The sequence below is a fragment of the Littorina saxatilis genome, linkage group LG11 (genome assembly GCF_037325665.1).
Source record: "Littorina saxatilis isolate snail1 linkage group LG11, US_GU_Lsax_2.0, whole genome shotgun sequence".
Classification (NCBI taxonomy): Eukaryota; Metazoa; Mollusca; class Gastropoda; order Littorinimorpha; family Littorinidae; genus Littorina; species Littorina saxatilis.
In genome coordinates, this window is record NC_090255.1 from 9,434,719 (window position 1) to 9,452,077 (window position 17,359).

The window sequence follows — 17,359 nt, forward strand, 5'->3', positions numbered from 1 at the left end:
TACGGCAGATTTTTGCTAACCATGCATAGCCGAGCACGGGTTTCACGGGGATGATTTCTGCTGTCGAAGCAGAACTCAGCTATAGCTGAACTTGATATGTGACAAGGTTAGTCACGTGTTTTCGTCAAGGTTGTCTGTGTGAGGACAAGAATCTAGACAATCGAACACTCAGCGCTGGGGAGGACGGTCGTGTCTTATATTTCCTGCGAGCTTTGATGGATTTCATCGCTTTGATTTCAATGCGCCGTTCTGCATGTACAGGAGGGGCTCCAGGAAACTTCAGTTGAGACCACCTTCTCTCTTTTTACATGCGGTCTGACGGACGGGTCGTCAATTTCTCTTCGCCGTGCGGGGATGGTTCTTCACCGCATAAAGTATTCGGCAAGAGGTTGAATGGTGTGTCGCTGTTGACGAACAGAGGCCATTCAAAGGAGGAAGCGGTTTTTGCTTCCATGAGAGTGCTACATTCATAGGCTTTTTGAGCCTTTCTTCATTTCTATCTTCCGTTGCTGCCCATCTGCGGGACGCTGTTGTCTGCGGGACGCTGTTTCTGCGGGACGCTACATCAAGATCGTCCGCGGAGTGATTTAACCAGCTAACCGGCTAACCAGCGACTGGGTGTGGCGCCTGATGCCTCCACTTTTCCCTGCTTCGTAACAACGCCAGCCGGCACTACATTCTACGGAGCAGTTGTGGAGACTATGAACTAATTACAGGCCGTCCACTCAGTGGCAAAACAAAGCTAAGTGCACCATGTCTTTGCACCCTGTTTGCCACCGTTGTCATCTTTTCTATTCATGATTACATTCGAGCGGTGACAACGTGGGGTGTGTGACACCTGCATTAACCAGCACTTTAGGCAGATCAGCTATACTTTCCTAGCTATACACGGGATCAGCGTGTTACTATAATTTTCTATACTTTAACTGGCATTTTTGTCAGTGACACATGGTGTTTACGTTTTGAACGTAAAAGAACATATTTTGAGTGAAGTCTCGAGGGAGGTGGCGAGTTATTACATTAACAGGCGTCTGAAACCTATACTTTTGTTGATTCTATTTAATTGTATGACTGCGAGAGTGGATCGTGGTGTGGTTAGTTAGTTAGAAGTAACTAACCGTTTCATAATCACCTTATGTGATATAGTGAAACGTGACACATGGGGGCCAAGCCGGGATTTACTCAGTTAATTTCCAACTGATAAAGACCCACCAATTAAGGATAACTAAGAGCAGATAATCTCGTCAGTGCTCGACTTATTTCTGCTTGGAGCTACCCTTTTTTGTATAGTTTTGATCATATACCACACCTTAAGCGATTCACATCTTGCAGGAAATGTAAATTGTAATTTGTGAGTTATTGTATGCGCTAACTGTGATTATTTCCCTTTCCTTTGTTTGTGAATTTTTGTTGTTGTGCGTTCAGAGTTTTCCGTTGCAGAGAGCTGAGCGGGGTCAGCGGATTTGTTATTCGTTTTGCTCAGTGTTCTCTACTTTGTTGTTTCGCATTCTGTAACAGGTTACATTTCTACTGTCTTGTTTTACTTGGATTTTTCTCCATATTTTGACTTTGTTGGAATGGGGGGGGGGGGGGGGGGGGGAGGGTCCGAGGACTGCTGTCCTAACCACGGCTGTGGGGAACACTTTGTTTCACCGCAAAAAGCAGCCGATAAAGTAGGCCACGGCTGTGGGAAACACTCTTTTTTTTTTTTTTTTTTTTTTTCTCTTTTTTTTTTTTTGACCTCAGTTGCATGCAGGGTGCTTCAACCCATATTTTTTGCCCGAGTTTTGTAATTTTTTTTTTTTAAGGCGGGGAGCATCCTTCTTCCTTGGTCTTTTTCTGTATAACATAATCATCTTTATATTATACAAAACATAAACTTCTGTCTAATGTTTAACTCTAATTCCAATAAAATACGTAAGTCTAACTTCTTCCCATACTTAAATTTTCCTATGGTCATTTTTGTTATCAAAATACAATAATTTATAAAGTAAATTTGATCGTTTTTTAAATTTTCATTCCAAAAACCAAATAATATATCTGTTTCATTCAAAGTTATATTATAATAAATTTGCTTAAAAATAAAGTCTTTACATAGTTTGCAAACGTTCCTCACCTCTTGACAATGAAAAAAGAAGTGGGAAACACTCTGTTTTACCGCAAAAAGCAGCCATAAATTAGGCTACGCGTTTTGTTCTACACCGTTTGGATTTTTCTTCTGCGTTTTCTGGTTGCTGGATTTTTGTATCCATTGTTTCATCACCGCGGGTTCTAGCTATAGCTGCGTTAGACTTACCTTTGTGATAAAGCTTTTCCAAACTAACTAAACGGCTGCAGAGGGATCTCCTACGAAGAGACTAACTTTCGAAACTTCTGGTAGTGAGGAACAGACAGAGCGAGATGCACGCACTAGAGCGCGTAGCTTGGTTAAACGCAAAGAGTTAGAACGGAAGGAAGAATTGGAGCGACAGATAAGGAAAGAAGAGCTTGACAGACAAGAACGACAGGCCGAACGTGACAGACAGGACAAGAAAGAGAAAGACGAACTTGACAGACAAGAAAGAGAACGAGACAGACAAGAAAAGAAAGAGAAAGACGAACTTGACAGACAAGAAAGGGAACGACAGGCCGAACATGACAGACAGGACAAACAGGCCGAACGCGAGCACCAGCTAGAGCTAGCTAGGCTACAGGCCGAGAAGGGTACACCTACTCAGGCTAGCGCGCCGACGTTTGTTACTGACCGGATGAGACTACCGACGTTCGACGATGACAAAGACGAGCTCGACGACTTTCTACGCAGATTTGAACGTTTGGCCTCTGACCAGCGATGGGAAGAGGATACGTGGGCCAGTCGTCTCAGCACCTGTTTAAAAGGACGCGCTTTGCAACTATACAACGCTTTGGATGACGACGAGGCGAGGAACTATCAAGCTCTGAAGAAGGCGTTACTGCAACGTTTCAACTTGACAGCCGAAGCGTACCGACGACGACTACGGAACTGCAAAAGACTGAGCGGCGAGCTAAGTCATCAATTTGTGGCACGTCTTAATCTCTACCTGCGGCGCTGGGTGGAGATGGCCGAGAAGAATTGGACCGTCGACGACCTCGCCGACCTGATTGTAATGAAACAGTTGATGTCCAGCCTTCGACCTGAGGTGGTGACCTTCGTGCAGGAGCACCAGCCAAAGACTACTCAGGAGGCGGCAAACTGGATCAGGGTTCACGAGGACGCCCAGGCGATCTCCGGGAAATCTTCAGGCCCACGGCCGGGCAAATCAGGAAACTCAGGTTCTTCAGGACCCAAGGACGGGAAGGACGATCAGGGACACAAGGGATCAAGTTCCAGGAGCGACATCCTTTGTTTCTACTGTAACAAGCGGGGCCACGTGAAAAAGGACTGCCATAAGCGACAGTCTGACCAGAAGGGCGTACATTTTGTTGGCAGTGAAGAGTTCAGGGACGTCACGAGCACTTGTACTATTCCACAACTCTGCGTTCCGTGCTCCAGGAAACACTTCCAGCCGCACTGCAACGTCTACGTCAACGGAGTGAAAGGCGAGGGTCTGCGAGATACTGGGGCAGACATGATAGTGGTTCGGGCGAGTCTAGTTCCGGCTATGGCCTACACAGGAGACAGTATCAGAGTGAGAATGGCCGAGGCATCTCACGCTTACGACATGAACACAGCCGTGATCAAGGTCGTAACACCGTTGTTCACGGGGACCATTGTGGCCGTCGTCATGGACGATCCTCCATGCGACCTGCTTATAGGGAACCGTGTTCAGTTTGTTGACGGCGTCACCAGGGAAGTTCCCGTCTATCGGTCTCCCGACGTCATTTCAGTGCTCACGCGGGCACGGGCGGAGCGAGAGAACAAACCTCTCAAACCCCTACCTGCCGTAAGAGCTACCCTGGGGAACGTGACCCCCGCGCTTCTCGCGAAGGCTCAGGAATCTGACCCGACATTAGCGACTCCTCGTGAGCACGCGAAGTCGGGGAAGGTGAAGCTGAGCAGGAAGCATGGGAAGTCAAAGTTCCTCAGGGAGAAGAAGTTGCTTTACCGCGAGTTCAGCAACAGAGAAGGATCTTTCAAACAGGTTGTCGTGCCTCGCGAGTTTCGCGAGGGTGTCATGGCAACGGCACACGACTCAATTCTTGGAGGTCATCTTGGCACCAAGAAGACCACGGACCGTGTGTGGCGCCACTTTTATTGGCCAGGCATCTGTACGGATATCCGACGTTTCTGTGCGTCATGCGACAAGTGCCAGAAAGTGGTTGCCAAAGGAAGGGTGAGGAAGGTCCCCTTAGAAAAGATGCCGCTCATCGACGAACCCTTTCGTCGGGTGGCAGTTGACATCATCGGGCCCATCTTGCCTGCGTCTGAGGACGGAAACAGATACATCTTGACCATGGTGGACTACGCCACTCGATACCCAGAGGCGATTCCTCTGAAATCGATCGAAGCTACGCGAGTAGCTGAAGCACTGGTTACCATGTGGTCCCGGCTGGGAATTCCATCAGAAGTTCTCACCGACAGAGGCACTCAGTTCACGGGAGGAGTGATGGCGGAGGCAGCACGACTGCTATCGCTGGAGCAGCACTTCACCACTCCTTACCATGCTCAGTGCAACGGACTGGTGGAAAGGTTCAATGGTACCTTGAAAACCATGCTGAGGAAACTAGCTCAGGAGAAACCACGCACGTGGGACAGGTACATCCCAGCACTGCTTTTTGCATACCGCGAGGTTCCTCAGGAGAGCTTGGGTTTTTCCCCATTTGAGCTGTTGTACGGCAGACAGGTACGCGGTCCCATGGCTATCCTACGTCAGGCTTGGACGGACGAAGAAGCTGACGAGGAAGTGCAAACGACAGCGACCTACATCGTAGAACTCAGGAACAGGATTGAAGAGACCTGCAAACTGGCTCAAGAGAACCTGGGAAGAGCAGCACAGCGTTACGCGCGAGGATTCGACCGCAAGGCACGGCCGCGCAGCTTCAAGATTGGAGAACGAGTGTTGCTACTTCTACCTGTCAAATACAACAAGCTACAACTTCAGTGGCAAGGACCTTTTGAGGTGACAGCAAAGGTGGGCCAGAACGACTACCGAATTGTGATGAACGGGAAAGCACGCCTGTACCACGCCAACCTGCTGCGCGCCTACATAGAAAGGACTGCCTACGGGGAGAAGAACAAAGACGAGAAGGACAAAGACAAAGAGACAGAGAAGGTAGCTGTCGTGATGGACGAGACAACGGAGGAACCGGGAGGAGGTCGTGTACCAGTTTGTCCGCTGGAGGCTAGTGAGACTTACACGGACGTGCACATCTCAGTTGAACTTGGGGACGACCAGCAGGCGGACCTGCAAGAGATCCTGAAGGATGCAGCACGTGTCCTTACAGATATACCACTTCAGACGCATCTAGACGAATTTACCTTCGACTTGCTGGAGAAGCAGCCAGTGAGGACGAAGCAGTATCCCATGCCTCATGCACAGAAGGAGGTGGTCAGGAAGGAAATCGCCGACATGACGAAGTTGGGCGTCATCGAGCCAGCGAACTCTCCTTACAGTTCACCAATTGTACTTGTGAAGAAGAAGGATGGACGCGTCAGGTTCTGTGTCGACTACCGGAAGCTGAACAAGATTACGGCGTTTGATGCGGAACCCATGCCTGATGTGGACTACCTCTTCAGTCACTTGGCCAAGGCCAAGTATTTTTCCAAACTAGACCTCACAAAAGGATACTGGCAAATTCCGGTTGCCGAGGAAGATCGCCTGAAGACTGCATTCACCACTCCATTCGGCCAGTTCCAGTGGACAGTCATGCCTTTTGGGCTACAGAATGCAGGAGCCGTCTTCACTCGCATGATGAGGACACTTTTGGAACCATTGAAGCGCGAGGACATCAGCAGTTTCATCGACGATGTGCTGATCGCGACTGAGACATGGTCTGAGCATCTCGACACCCTGCGCGACGTGTTCAGGAGGTTGAAGGACGGAAATTTGGGAGCTAAACTGTCAAAGTGCTACTTGGGATTTCGGGAATTGTCTTTCCTGGGTCATGTTGTCGGCGAGGGATTGCTCGTTCCAGAGGATGACAAGATCCAGAAGATTCGGGAGGCGGAGCCACCGCGCACGAAGAAAGAAGTCAGGTCTTTCCTGGGCCTTGCCAGCTTCTACAGACGCTTCATCCCGCACTTCGCCGAAATCGCACTTACACAGACCAACCTTACCAAGAAACTACAACCGACCGTTGTAGTGTGGACTGATGAATGCAGCTCCGCATTCAACACACTAAAGAGGCGACTCACCAGTCAGCCTATACTCCGGCTACCGGACCTGAAGAAGGACTTCGTGCTGAGGACAGACGCTTCAGGGAAAAGACTTGGGGCAGTGTTGCTTCAGGAGACAGAGGGGTTTTTGCACCCTGTTTGCTTCGCCAGCCGTAAGCTGACCTTGGCCGAGGCAGCATATGCAACGGTTGAGCGGGAGTGTCTCGCCATTGTCTGGGGCATCCAGAAGTTCGAGGCGTACCTGTACGGACGACCTTTCTGTCTGGAGACGGACCATCAACCTCTGCAATATCTTCAGGTTGCAAGGTTGGCGAACGCCAGACTTATGCGCTGGGCGTTGATTCCCCAACCGTACCAATTCACGGTACGCGTCATTCCGGACGCCAACAATGTTGGAGCTGATTTTCTCTCTCGGGCTGTAGAGGAGAACATGACTGGGAGCGAAACCGAGGTTTCGTCTTGAAGAGGGGAGGTGTGTCACGATCTAGTGACATGGATCAAGAAAATGTCACTCGGTGGGGTGCCTTCTCTTGGTCAATTGCGACAGAAAGCGCCTGTGCGTGAGTCTGGGCTACGACAGATTTTTGCTAACCATGCATAGCGAGCACGGATTTCACGGGGATGATTTCTGCTGTCGAAGCAGAACTCAGCTATAGCTGAACTTGATATGTGACAAGGTTAGTCACGTGTTTTCGTCAAGGTTGTCTGTGTGAGGACAAGTATCTAGACACTCGAACACTCAGCGCTGGGGAGGACGGTCGTGTCTTATATTTCCTGCGAGCTTTGATGGATTTCATCGCTTTGATTTCAACGCACCGTTCTGCATGTACAGGAGGGGCTCCAGGAAACTTCAGTTGAGATCACCTTCTCTCTTTTTACATGCGGTCTGACGGACGGGTCGTCAATTTCTCTTCGCCGTGCGGGGATGGTTCTTCACCGCATAAAGTATTCGGCAAGAGGTTGAATGGTGTGTCGCTGTTGACGAACAGAGGCCATTCAAAGGAGGAAGCGGTTTTTGCTTCCATGAGAGTGCTACATTCATAGGCTTTTTGAGCCTTTCTATCTTCTGTTGCTGCCTGTCTGCGGGACGCTGTTGTCTGCGGGACGCTGTTATCTGCGGGACACTCATTACAAGATCGTCCGTGGAGTGATTTAACCAGCTAACCAGCGACTGGGTGAGGCGCCTGATGTCTCCACTTTTCCCTGCTTCGTAACAACGCCAGCCGGCACTACATTCTACGGAGCAGTTGTGGAGACTATGAACTAATTACAGGCCGTCCACTCAGTGGCAAAACAAAGCTAAGTGCACCATGTCTTTGCACCCTGTTTACCACCGTTGTCATCTTTTATATTTGTGATTATATTCGAGTGGTGACAACGTGGGGTGTGTGACACCTGCATTAACCAGCACTTTAGGCAGATCAGTCATATTTCCTAGCTATACACGGGATCAGCGTGTTACTATAATTTTCTATACTTTAACTGGCATTTTTGTCAGTGACACATGGTGTTTACGTTTTGAACGAAAAAAGAACATATTTTGAGTGAAGTCTCGAGGGAGGTGGCGAGTTATTACATAAACAGGCGTCTGAAACTTATACTTTTGTTGTCTCTATTTAATTGTATGACTGCGAGAGTGGATCGTGGTGTGGTTAGTTAGTTAGAAGTAACTAACCGTTTCATAATCACCTTATGTGATATAGTGAAACGTGACAGGATAAAAGAATCAATGTGCGAGTGGTTTAATTATAATACAGTTATTATTTATTGTTAATTAATTATTTTATGGTGATCTGAACAACGAAGTGACACCACTATTTTATGGTGATTTTTTTCAGGCCTCCTAACAAACCAGAGATGATGTGTGATGAAGTGTTCATACAGCTCTTGCCTTCAGATGGATTCTGGAGAGGATTCAGACTTGAGTGGGCATGCTGCTTTACAGGCTACCCTGAAGAGTAAGTTACACATTTCTGTACCACTACCTGCTTGTGCCTGTTAAATTGTTATTGTAAAATTGATTTATGATATGTAAATTGGCACTGGTGATGGTAGTTTGAAGCTGTGTAGATGTTTTTGGCAGACTTTTGTACTTTGTGTTGTAAAGAGATCTGTGTTTCACATTAGATGCTCTTACAATCTAGATAGATACATTCAGCTATGTCAACACTTGTTACACCTGAATCTGAGAGTAGTGGCAGGAGATGCAAGTTTATTGACACAAAAACATTACGGCTTTGTATAAAATAAATTCTTACATCTTTATGTATCCTTGCATGGTACAATATACATGTACTATTTATACAAAATGGTACATAAAGCTTGGTTTTAGTTCTCTTTCTCTTCTCAAATCCTTTGCCACTATTCTTCAAGGAAATTACACAGTGTGAATGAACTATTGCAGCACAACACAGGAAAGTAAAACAAAATTGCAAGATAAAATGAAATCATTACTAATTTACTGGAATTATTTTTACCCTTACGCTGCCAATCAAAACTTGCGTATGTGCATTCCTGACTGCCAGGGAATATTGGAGTTCGGGGTGTAATAATTCACAAAAAATTCTAGTTCCAAACTGGCAGTAGGTAGGTCAGTAAAGCCTATGTTATTTTTAAGGGAAATTGAACCAAGAATCTGTTTTTAGTGTCTAATCATGGAAATAATAATTAGTTTGGCTTATAATGATGTTTAAATATGAACTTTTGAAAAATCAGTCCGGCGCATCTTCCGGTGCCTGTGGATCAAACACAGGTGGCTGTTTTGCTCGCTCCAAGAAAGGATTATAATCACTATCATCTACCTGTTTGCAACGAATCGTCCGAAAGAAGATCTCCCCCTTCCCCTGTCAGTATCCATAGTCATTTGCACCCCCTGTAGCGTCAGTCCGGCTTTGTTTTTTCCTACCGTGGCCCGGTCGACTTCCACCGTTTGCCATTTTGACGAGTCGAGATTTCTCTCCCCTATCCTGTCGCCAAGGCCGAAAACAGCCTTCAGACGCAAAACCGCGTCACCATTTATGTTTATTCATGAGAATGAGGTATCCTACCAAGCCATTGGCTGCTATTTTTGTGTCGGCAGTGACATCGCACTTCTGGAAAATCCCGGAACCGTCAAGACGGGTAAACCCGTCCTAAGGCGCTGCGGCTGCACAAGCGCAGGACGGGTATACCCGTCCTAAGGCAGGCAAGTGGTAAAGGCACATACAGTTATTCTTCCCTTGGCTCACCATCCTAGATCTTGCCAGGCTTTTACATGGAATAAGAATGAATCTGTTCACTCGGATACTTCTACATTCAACACCCTGGCTTCTTCCTGCTCAGAGTTAGATTTTGTTGTGGAAACCACTCTCATATTAACACATTGTTACTTCTTTACTTCTGCTAGTGACTGTTGAGAAATTCGTTCATAAACAAAATTCAACTATGCACATAAAGCAGTCACTGACTGTCAGGATGTCAATATTTTATGTGTCTGGGTGGGTGAAGTTATGTTCCTATCCCATGTACAACTCTGGCCAGATCTGAAATGGCCAAAATCTATGGGATCAACACACATCCGCAGAATCTTCATCACTGGAAAATGTGGTGGGTTGAATGTATTTTAATAAAAAGGCTGACAGGCGAGTGCTTTGGATCCTGAAAGTTCTGCTTTGGACTGAAATCGAGACACAATCCCAATGAAACTGTATAGCGTTGATGCTGAAGAGCGAAAGTGTGTGGGTTGAGGGCACACTTGTTTTTGACTAAAGTCGAGGAACATTTCTGCCGAGCACAAAGTTCATACACGCACAGATTTTTTTAATAGTTTAGATTACAATATATCACACACACCATCCCCGATCCCAATGGTCATGTGAAGAGCAAATGCTTCCTCACCCCCCCCCCCCCCCCACACTGCTCAACAGCACACACCTTCTCCCCCCAACACACCCTCCCCTCGCTAACCAAAACTAACCAAAACCCATCCCCGTGAATACTGAACGTGCTCAGTTATGTGCTTTCTTTATTTTTCAGGAAGGACCGCTACATTAGGGGAAGGCTGCTTGCACCTTGGTTCCTGGATTTGCTGGGGACGATGATCAAATTCAGAGTACCAACTCAACTCAACTCAACTCAAATTTATTAATCCATATGGAAATTATGTTGTAACAATACTCATTTCCAATCAAAAGAATAAGAATGCATACTAAACACAGTCTCACTAACGCAAACAGTCATCCGTCAAGTCAAGTCTGCCAACTCACAACTCACTCACACAGCAACAGCAATACAAATTAACAAAAACCATAATTCCAATAACAAAAAGACGTCCAAGAGTCCACCTCCACATCCACGCACACACAAGGTTTACAAAGCACCACATGTCGACTAGAACACCGCACATTTGGGCTACGGTAATACAGTTACTAAAAATACATACATTACAGATAACCCAGCAACAGAGTACAGTAATAATTATGACAGAGAAACATGATAGAGGCCTCTAACATGTGATTGGTTGAAAGCATGGATAGCTCTGGGAACAAAAGAATTGCGGAAACGTGACGTTCTAGCAACCATAGCCCTCAGTCTACCACTCCTGTCAATGCGTCGAGAGTCAAATTCAGGTTTCAGTGGGTGTGTCTCGTCAGCCAAAATTGAGGTCAGTCGGTCAGTCAGTCGTCTCTGGCAAACTGATTCAATGGTCTCTTGTTTCCTGCCTACAACAGATCCAGCCTTCTTGACTAGCTTTTCTAGCCTGTCACTATCCTGTTTACTAAGGTTACCCCCCAGCACACACATGCATATGTCAACACGCTACCAACAGTGGACAGATAGAACATTTGCAGGATGTCATTACGAACAGAGAACGATCTAAGCTTCCTTAGACAGTACATGCGCGTGTGCGCTTTCTTCAAGATTTGGTCAGTGTTGGCATGCCAAGACAGCTTGTTGTCGATCACTACACCTAGGTAGCGATAGCTTTCAACCTGTTCGACTTCAACACCAGCTATCACGATAGGCTTGTGTGCTACCTTTTTTCTTCTAGTGTCAAAAATCATTTCTTTAGTTTTTCCTGTGTTCAAGTCCAGGTAATTCTCGTCGCACCAGTCCACAAAGCTGCTAACTTCTTGTCTGTAGTGTGTGTCATTGTCGTCAGTAATCTGTCCTGTAAGTCCAGTATCGTCAGCAAATTTGTCGATGAAGCACGACCCGTGAGAACTCCTGCAGTCAGCAGTATACAGGGAGAACACTGTGCTTTTCACCATTCTGTGCTTTTCCATCTGATTCTTTCTTTCTTTGTTTGGTGTTTAACGTCGTTTTCAACCACGAAGGTTATATCGCGACGAGGGAAAGGGGGGAGATGGGATAGGGGAAAGGGGGGAGATGGGATAGAGCCACTTGTTAAGTGTTTCTTGTTCACAAAAGCACTAATCAAAAAATTGCGCAACGTAGTACAATATATGACCTTACTGGGAGAATGCAAGTTTCCAGTACAAAGGACTAAACATTTCTTACATACTGCTAAGTGCTTGACTAAAATCTTTACAAACATTGACTATATTCTATACAAGAACCACTCAACAAGGGTAAAATGAGAAACAGAATCCGTTAGTCGCCTCATACGACATGCGGGGTGCAGAGAAATAAGGATGTGGAAAAGAAGACTTTTGGTAAGTGAAATAAAGGTGATGGATCCAGTCAGGTAGAAATAAGACAACAAGAAAAGAATTGGAAAACTGCAGGGAATAGTAGGGAGAGTTTTCTTGGAAGGAAATATAGGTGAAAGGACTGGAAAGGCAGAAATAAGACAAAAGAAGAGAAGAAACAGAACCGTTAGTCGCCTCTTACGACATGCTGGATAGCATCGGGTAAATTCTTTCTAGTCCCAACCAATATGGGACTCCCCCTAACCCGCGGGGGGTTTCCATCTGATTCGGCTGAGAATGCTTCCAGAGGTTTCTACACTACCCGTCATAAAAAGTAGGCAGATGCGTTTGAGGGCAGAATGATCTTACTGATGAGGCTGTTGATTGAAAAACCAAGTATATGACTGAAAAGGCCATTAATTTCCCAACTTTATTCAGAAACAAAATTGGGTTTTCATGACGTAGTGTCTATGCAGTGGAACCTGCAACACAGACCCCCCCCCCCCTCCCCCAAATCAAATTCACAAAATCAAGCTTCCCGTGTTAAAATCAACAACACAAATCGGAACAACTAAACCGAAACATGTTTTGCATGTCATTAGACAGAACAATCAAATCTTTATCCAAAACCAAGGGCGGATCTGGGGGGGGGGTTACACGGGTTACGTACCCCCCCCCCCCCACCCCCCCCCCGAAAAAAGAGGTAATTTATTGGCTCAGGATGCACCAGATAGCTCTATTTTGCTTCTTTGGATAACAAAAAATTTCGGGGGGGCATGCCCCCGGACCCCCCTAGAGGCTTAGGCGCCTTCGGCGCCGTCAAATTGTATCTTCGCAGTCATTTTGTAACCCCCCCCCCTCCAAAGTGAATTGATCCGCCCTTGAAAACAGTCAGTTTTGTTCACATTTATCTTGTCTAACATGAACGTTATGACATGCTGAGCGGTGTAGTTGTCAATCCTCTCAGAAGGCAGTTTTTAAAGTCGTTTTAGCGGGTAAAGAGACCAAAAATGGTACATTTCAGAACTCCTCAACGCATTGTCTTAAAACTGTCAGTGATTTGTGCTAACACATGTCGTTAAGTACAAAAATGAGACCAAAAAATAGTACATTTCAGTGACTCCTCAACGCATTTTCTTAACACTTGTCAGTGATTTGGGCTAACACATGTCGTTAAGTACACACGGAATCTCAAGTCATGTGAGATATTAGTTCTGCTGTTGTGCGACATGCCAGAACGAATTAAAAAAAAAAATGTACCCTGTCCAATAAACTGAATTTGTAAAAAAAAATTAGCATGCATTAAGAAAAATAAAAGCTTCAATTTATCTTTAATTTCATACATTTTCAACTATGACTGTTCACAGCGCACTTGCATGGGTGCAACTCTGCCGGCTACACGCCGGCAGCCGGTTTTTGGTTTCATCGGCTGCCGATGTTTTTGTTCCAGGAGAGGTTGGTTTTTTTGCATTTTAAATACTAAAAAAGCTGGACCCCAACTTTTGCCGGTTTTTGGAATTTTCCAGGTTGCACCCATGCACTTGTACGCACACACACATTCTTGGAAAATGAAAGAGCCATGATCAGTTAAGCGTGTCAGCCGTGAGCTTTGTTAGACGAAGGCTGACATTTGCGCTCAGTGCTCTGAAAGAGTCCACTTCTTAAAGATTACTTTCGCGTTGAAATCTTCATACCACCAATGTCTGATAAATATATACATGAAATATGAGTATGTGGCGCATTTGTTAGTGTTCTCGAAGATAACAACAATTTGTATTTTCGATGAGTCATCAAAGACCTACCGTCAATTTAAGAACTCTTTTTGGCATGTCAAATAACAGCAGACCTAATGGCTCAAATGACTTTAAAATCCGTATGAACTTTTCCACATGTGTTAGCACAAATCACCGCAACGTTGAAGGCAATGCGTTGAGGAGTTACGAAAACGTACCGGTTTTTGTTTCATTACCCACTAAAACGTCCTCAAAAACCACCTTTTACAGCTTCTCAGAGGAATGACACCTACACCAATTAACATGCCTTAATGTCAGTGTTAGACCAGATATGTGAACACAACTGACTGATTTGGATGCAGATTTGATTGGTTTTTCTATTGACGTGCAGAAGATGTTTTGTTTTGGGCAGTTCTGATTTTTTTGTCAATTTTAACGCGGGAACATTGATTTTGCGAATTGGATTTTGCGGGGTGTCTGTGTTGTAGGTTTCACTGTATAGACACTATGTCATATAAACCCAATCTGTTTTCTGAATAGGTTTGGGGAATGAATGGCTTTTTCAGTCATATACAGGATAAACCAAAAAAATGTAACCCTAAAACAATGCTAATAACTTCTACATCTGTTGACCGAATCACTTTATTTTTAAGGTACATAAACCGCAGCCAGTACATGACCCTTCCACAAAGTGGACATTTTGTAGATCAAATGGTCTGACTTTTGTGCTCTATTTCAAAAATAAATTCCAAATTCGGCGGTCGACTCACTAAAACGAAGTTTGACCATGAGCGGTATCAATACTTACTTAATTTAAACCCTCCAGACTTTTAGCTTATAATTATATTATCTGAATGTCTGAGTATACACCCCCTAGATCATCGGTGACCTGAAGAAAGCAGTTATATATAGCTTGGTTCAGGGCAATCATTCTACAGGAAAACTGTCGTTCCATTGACAATTTAAGAGGTGTAATTTGGAACACATTTTTGAGAAATTGTAAATGTGGGACCATTTTACCTACAGACTCGGAACTTTGTAGAATGGTCGTGGAAGAACTGAAGTTCATGCACAACAACTATGAAAATATTTGCTAAACTCAATTGACTGGAACATTAACCCCTTTGTTGTAAAGTGCAATGTCGCGCAATTTTCATCAATGCACGCATTCATCCACAGGAAAAGTCCTGATCTTGTCTATAATTGCTGTATTCAAGTCACTGATTGTCTAATGTTCAGACCTGGGAACCCACACGATTTTGCCGTATTGCGTACGCATGATTGTCTTGAATACTTTTCTTTATTTGGTGTTTAACGTCGTTTTCAACCACGAAGGTTATATCGCGACAGAGGGAGATGGGATAGAGCCACTTGTCAATTGTTTCTTGTTCACAAAAGCACTAATCAAAAATTTGCTCCAGGGGCTTGCAACGTAGTACAATATATTACCTTACTGGGAGAATGCAAGTTTCCAGTACAAAGGACTTAAAGACCAACCAGAGTGCAAACTTTTTATTGTGCCACTGGAAAGGGCTTTATAACAGGACCGCAAAAATATAATTATATCAAGTTCCATCTCCTCCGATCGCGCGTAATTGGCTATTGAAAGTGCTCATTCTCACCTGTAATTAACTATAAGGGAAACAATCTTAAAATTTTGCCATCGCTTAACTCCCCTGGCTAGTGACGTCAAACGTGGAACACACTGAGCGAGTAAACATGGCGTCAGCGAAGCAGAGAGAGACGTTGCATTGCAACTCTCGTGTGAAAGCAGCGATTTCTTACATGCTGCTTGACTAAAATTTTTACAAAAATTGACTATATTTTATACAAGAAACACTTAACAAGGGTAAAAGGAGAAACAGAATCCGTTAGTCGCCTCTTACGACATGCTGGGGAGCATCGGGTAAATTCTTTCTCGTCCCAACCAATATGGGACTCCCCCTAACCCGCGGGGGGTGTCTAGAATACTATCCAGTGGAAAAACAAATACGACGAGTAATATTCCTCGACTACTTTTCTTCACAAGCGCAACCCGAAGCAGATCCAGTACTTTGATTCATGATTACAAAATAGTAACCTTAATTAACAGTGCGACAGACCCGTGTGAAGCATGTTTAAATGTGGAGTACGCTCATTTAAAAAAGAAATACACCAAGTTTGTTTGAGAATACTCCAAGTGCAAAACAGGGATTCCCAGGTCTGAATGTTGATTAAGGTATACTTTCGTGATTCGAATTGCCCCGAATGTTACAATCTTGAGCGCTTAGATCGGGCAAGTTTGGCTACCGCTCAATTTTAAAACTCGTACCGTTGAGTCGATCCCCGAAATTGGAAACTTAATTTAAAATTGCACAAAAGTCAGCCTATTTGATCTTCAAAATTGTCACTTTGCAAAAGGGTCATGCATAGGCTGAAGTTTATGTCCACAAATGTAGAAGTTATTAACTTTTTGTGGGTTGCATTGTTTTGGGTCAACCTGTATTTGTTTTTTTAATAAACGGCCCCATAAAGATTTGCCCTCAAACGCATCTGCCTACTTTTTTATGACGAGTAATATAGTTGGTTCAGTGGCTAAAGAAAAATTCTACAGGATGAATAAACAAACAAACAAATCTCACGATTCTCTGTGTTTTAATGTGTGTGTGTGTGTGTTTTGGGGAGTTTGTTTTGGATTTTAGTGAGAGGATGGCTGGTGGTTTGGATGGGGTGAAAAGCTGAGTGTCACTGTGATTGTGGATAATTAAATTGTTGTTGTTGTTGCTGCTGTCAGTTTCAAGGCACCGTTCTTCTTGCAAACGCCAAGTTTGGCTTACTATTTTATAACTGCAAGGGCTCTTACATGAGGTTAGGCCATCTATACACTTTGATACATACCAAACATTTACATTCTGACTGGGTCATGTGCAAAGTTGGAATATTTGAATGAATACATTTTGCGGATTGATGCCAGTAGAAGTTAAACAAATTAATTGATCAAACATTCCAACACTTCAAAGTAAACACACGGGTTTTTGACAGCTGGTATATGTTAAAGTGGAGGGATGGTCTTATTCCACGTGAAGCCTGCATGCCACATCTGAGACGGTGAGCGAAATCGTTTACACTAAATATGCAATCATTGTTCATCATTATATAAATTGAAATGTTCATACACAATGACACAACAAATGTTGTCGGAAACTCGAAAGAAGACATGAAAGAATAAAACATGATCAATGCAGCAAAACGCACCACTTGTACAGAGTGGGTTACAATTTCATTCCTTGTTTAATTTAGCCTTCACATTTCCCTTATCATATCTTATATTTTAACATCGTTCTGTTCTTGTCAGCTTGAAATGTTTGCAGTTTTTACCAACGAAACAGGTAAGTCTTCTGAAGTCAGTGCAACATCAAAGCTAAAATTTCACACATGAGATGCATTTTGATGATCAGCTCTACTGAAGCAATGCATTTAAACTTTCTTTCTTTATTTGGTGTTTAACGTCGTTTTCAACAATTCAAGGTTATATCGCGACGGAGCATTTAAACTGGCGCAGATTAATTTTCAAATTATGTTCAAGCAACAGCTAGCTTCCTTATAGACAGAGTGTCTAAGTTATAAAATATAGTCATCTCAGTATCCAACTTCATTACCTCTGTTTCTTTCTTTGCTTAGAAGAACTTCTCAGAGTGTTTGCGGCATTCATCAAACAAGAT

At 44.4% G+C, this 17,359-nt stretch overlaps 1 protein-coding gene across 1 annotated transcript; it reads left to right on the plus strand.

Moving 5' to 3' along the window:
* Window positions 1–2,747: 2,747 nt before the first annotated feature.
* On the plus strand, window positions 2,748–9,474 carry LOC138980836 (uncharacterized). The gene is made up of 6 exons (XM_070353717.1): window positions 2,748–4,292; window positions 5,061–5,476; window positions 5,696–5,989; window positions 6,281–6,538; window positions 8,134–8,253; window positions 9,375–9,474. Exons 1-6 carry the CDS (start codon window positions 2,748–2,750, stop codon window positions 9,472–9,474), a joined length of 2,733 nt encoding a protein of 910 aa, XP_070209818.1.
* Window positions 9,475–17,359: the final 7,885 nt, after the last annotated feature.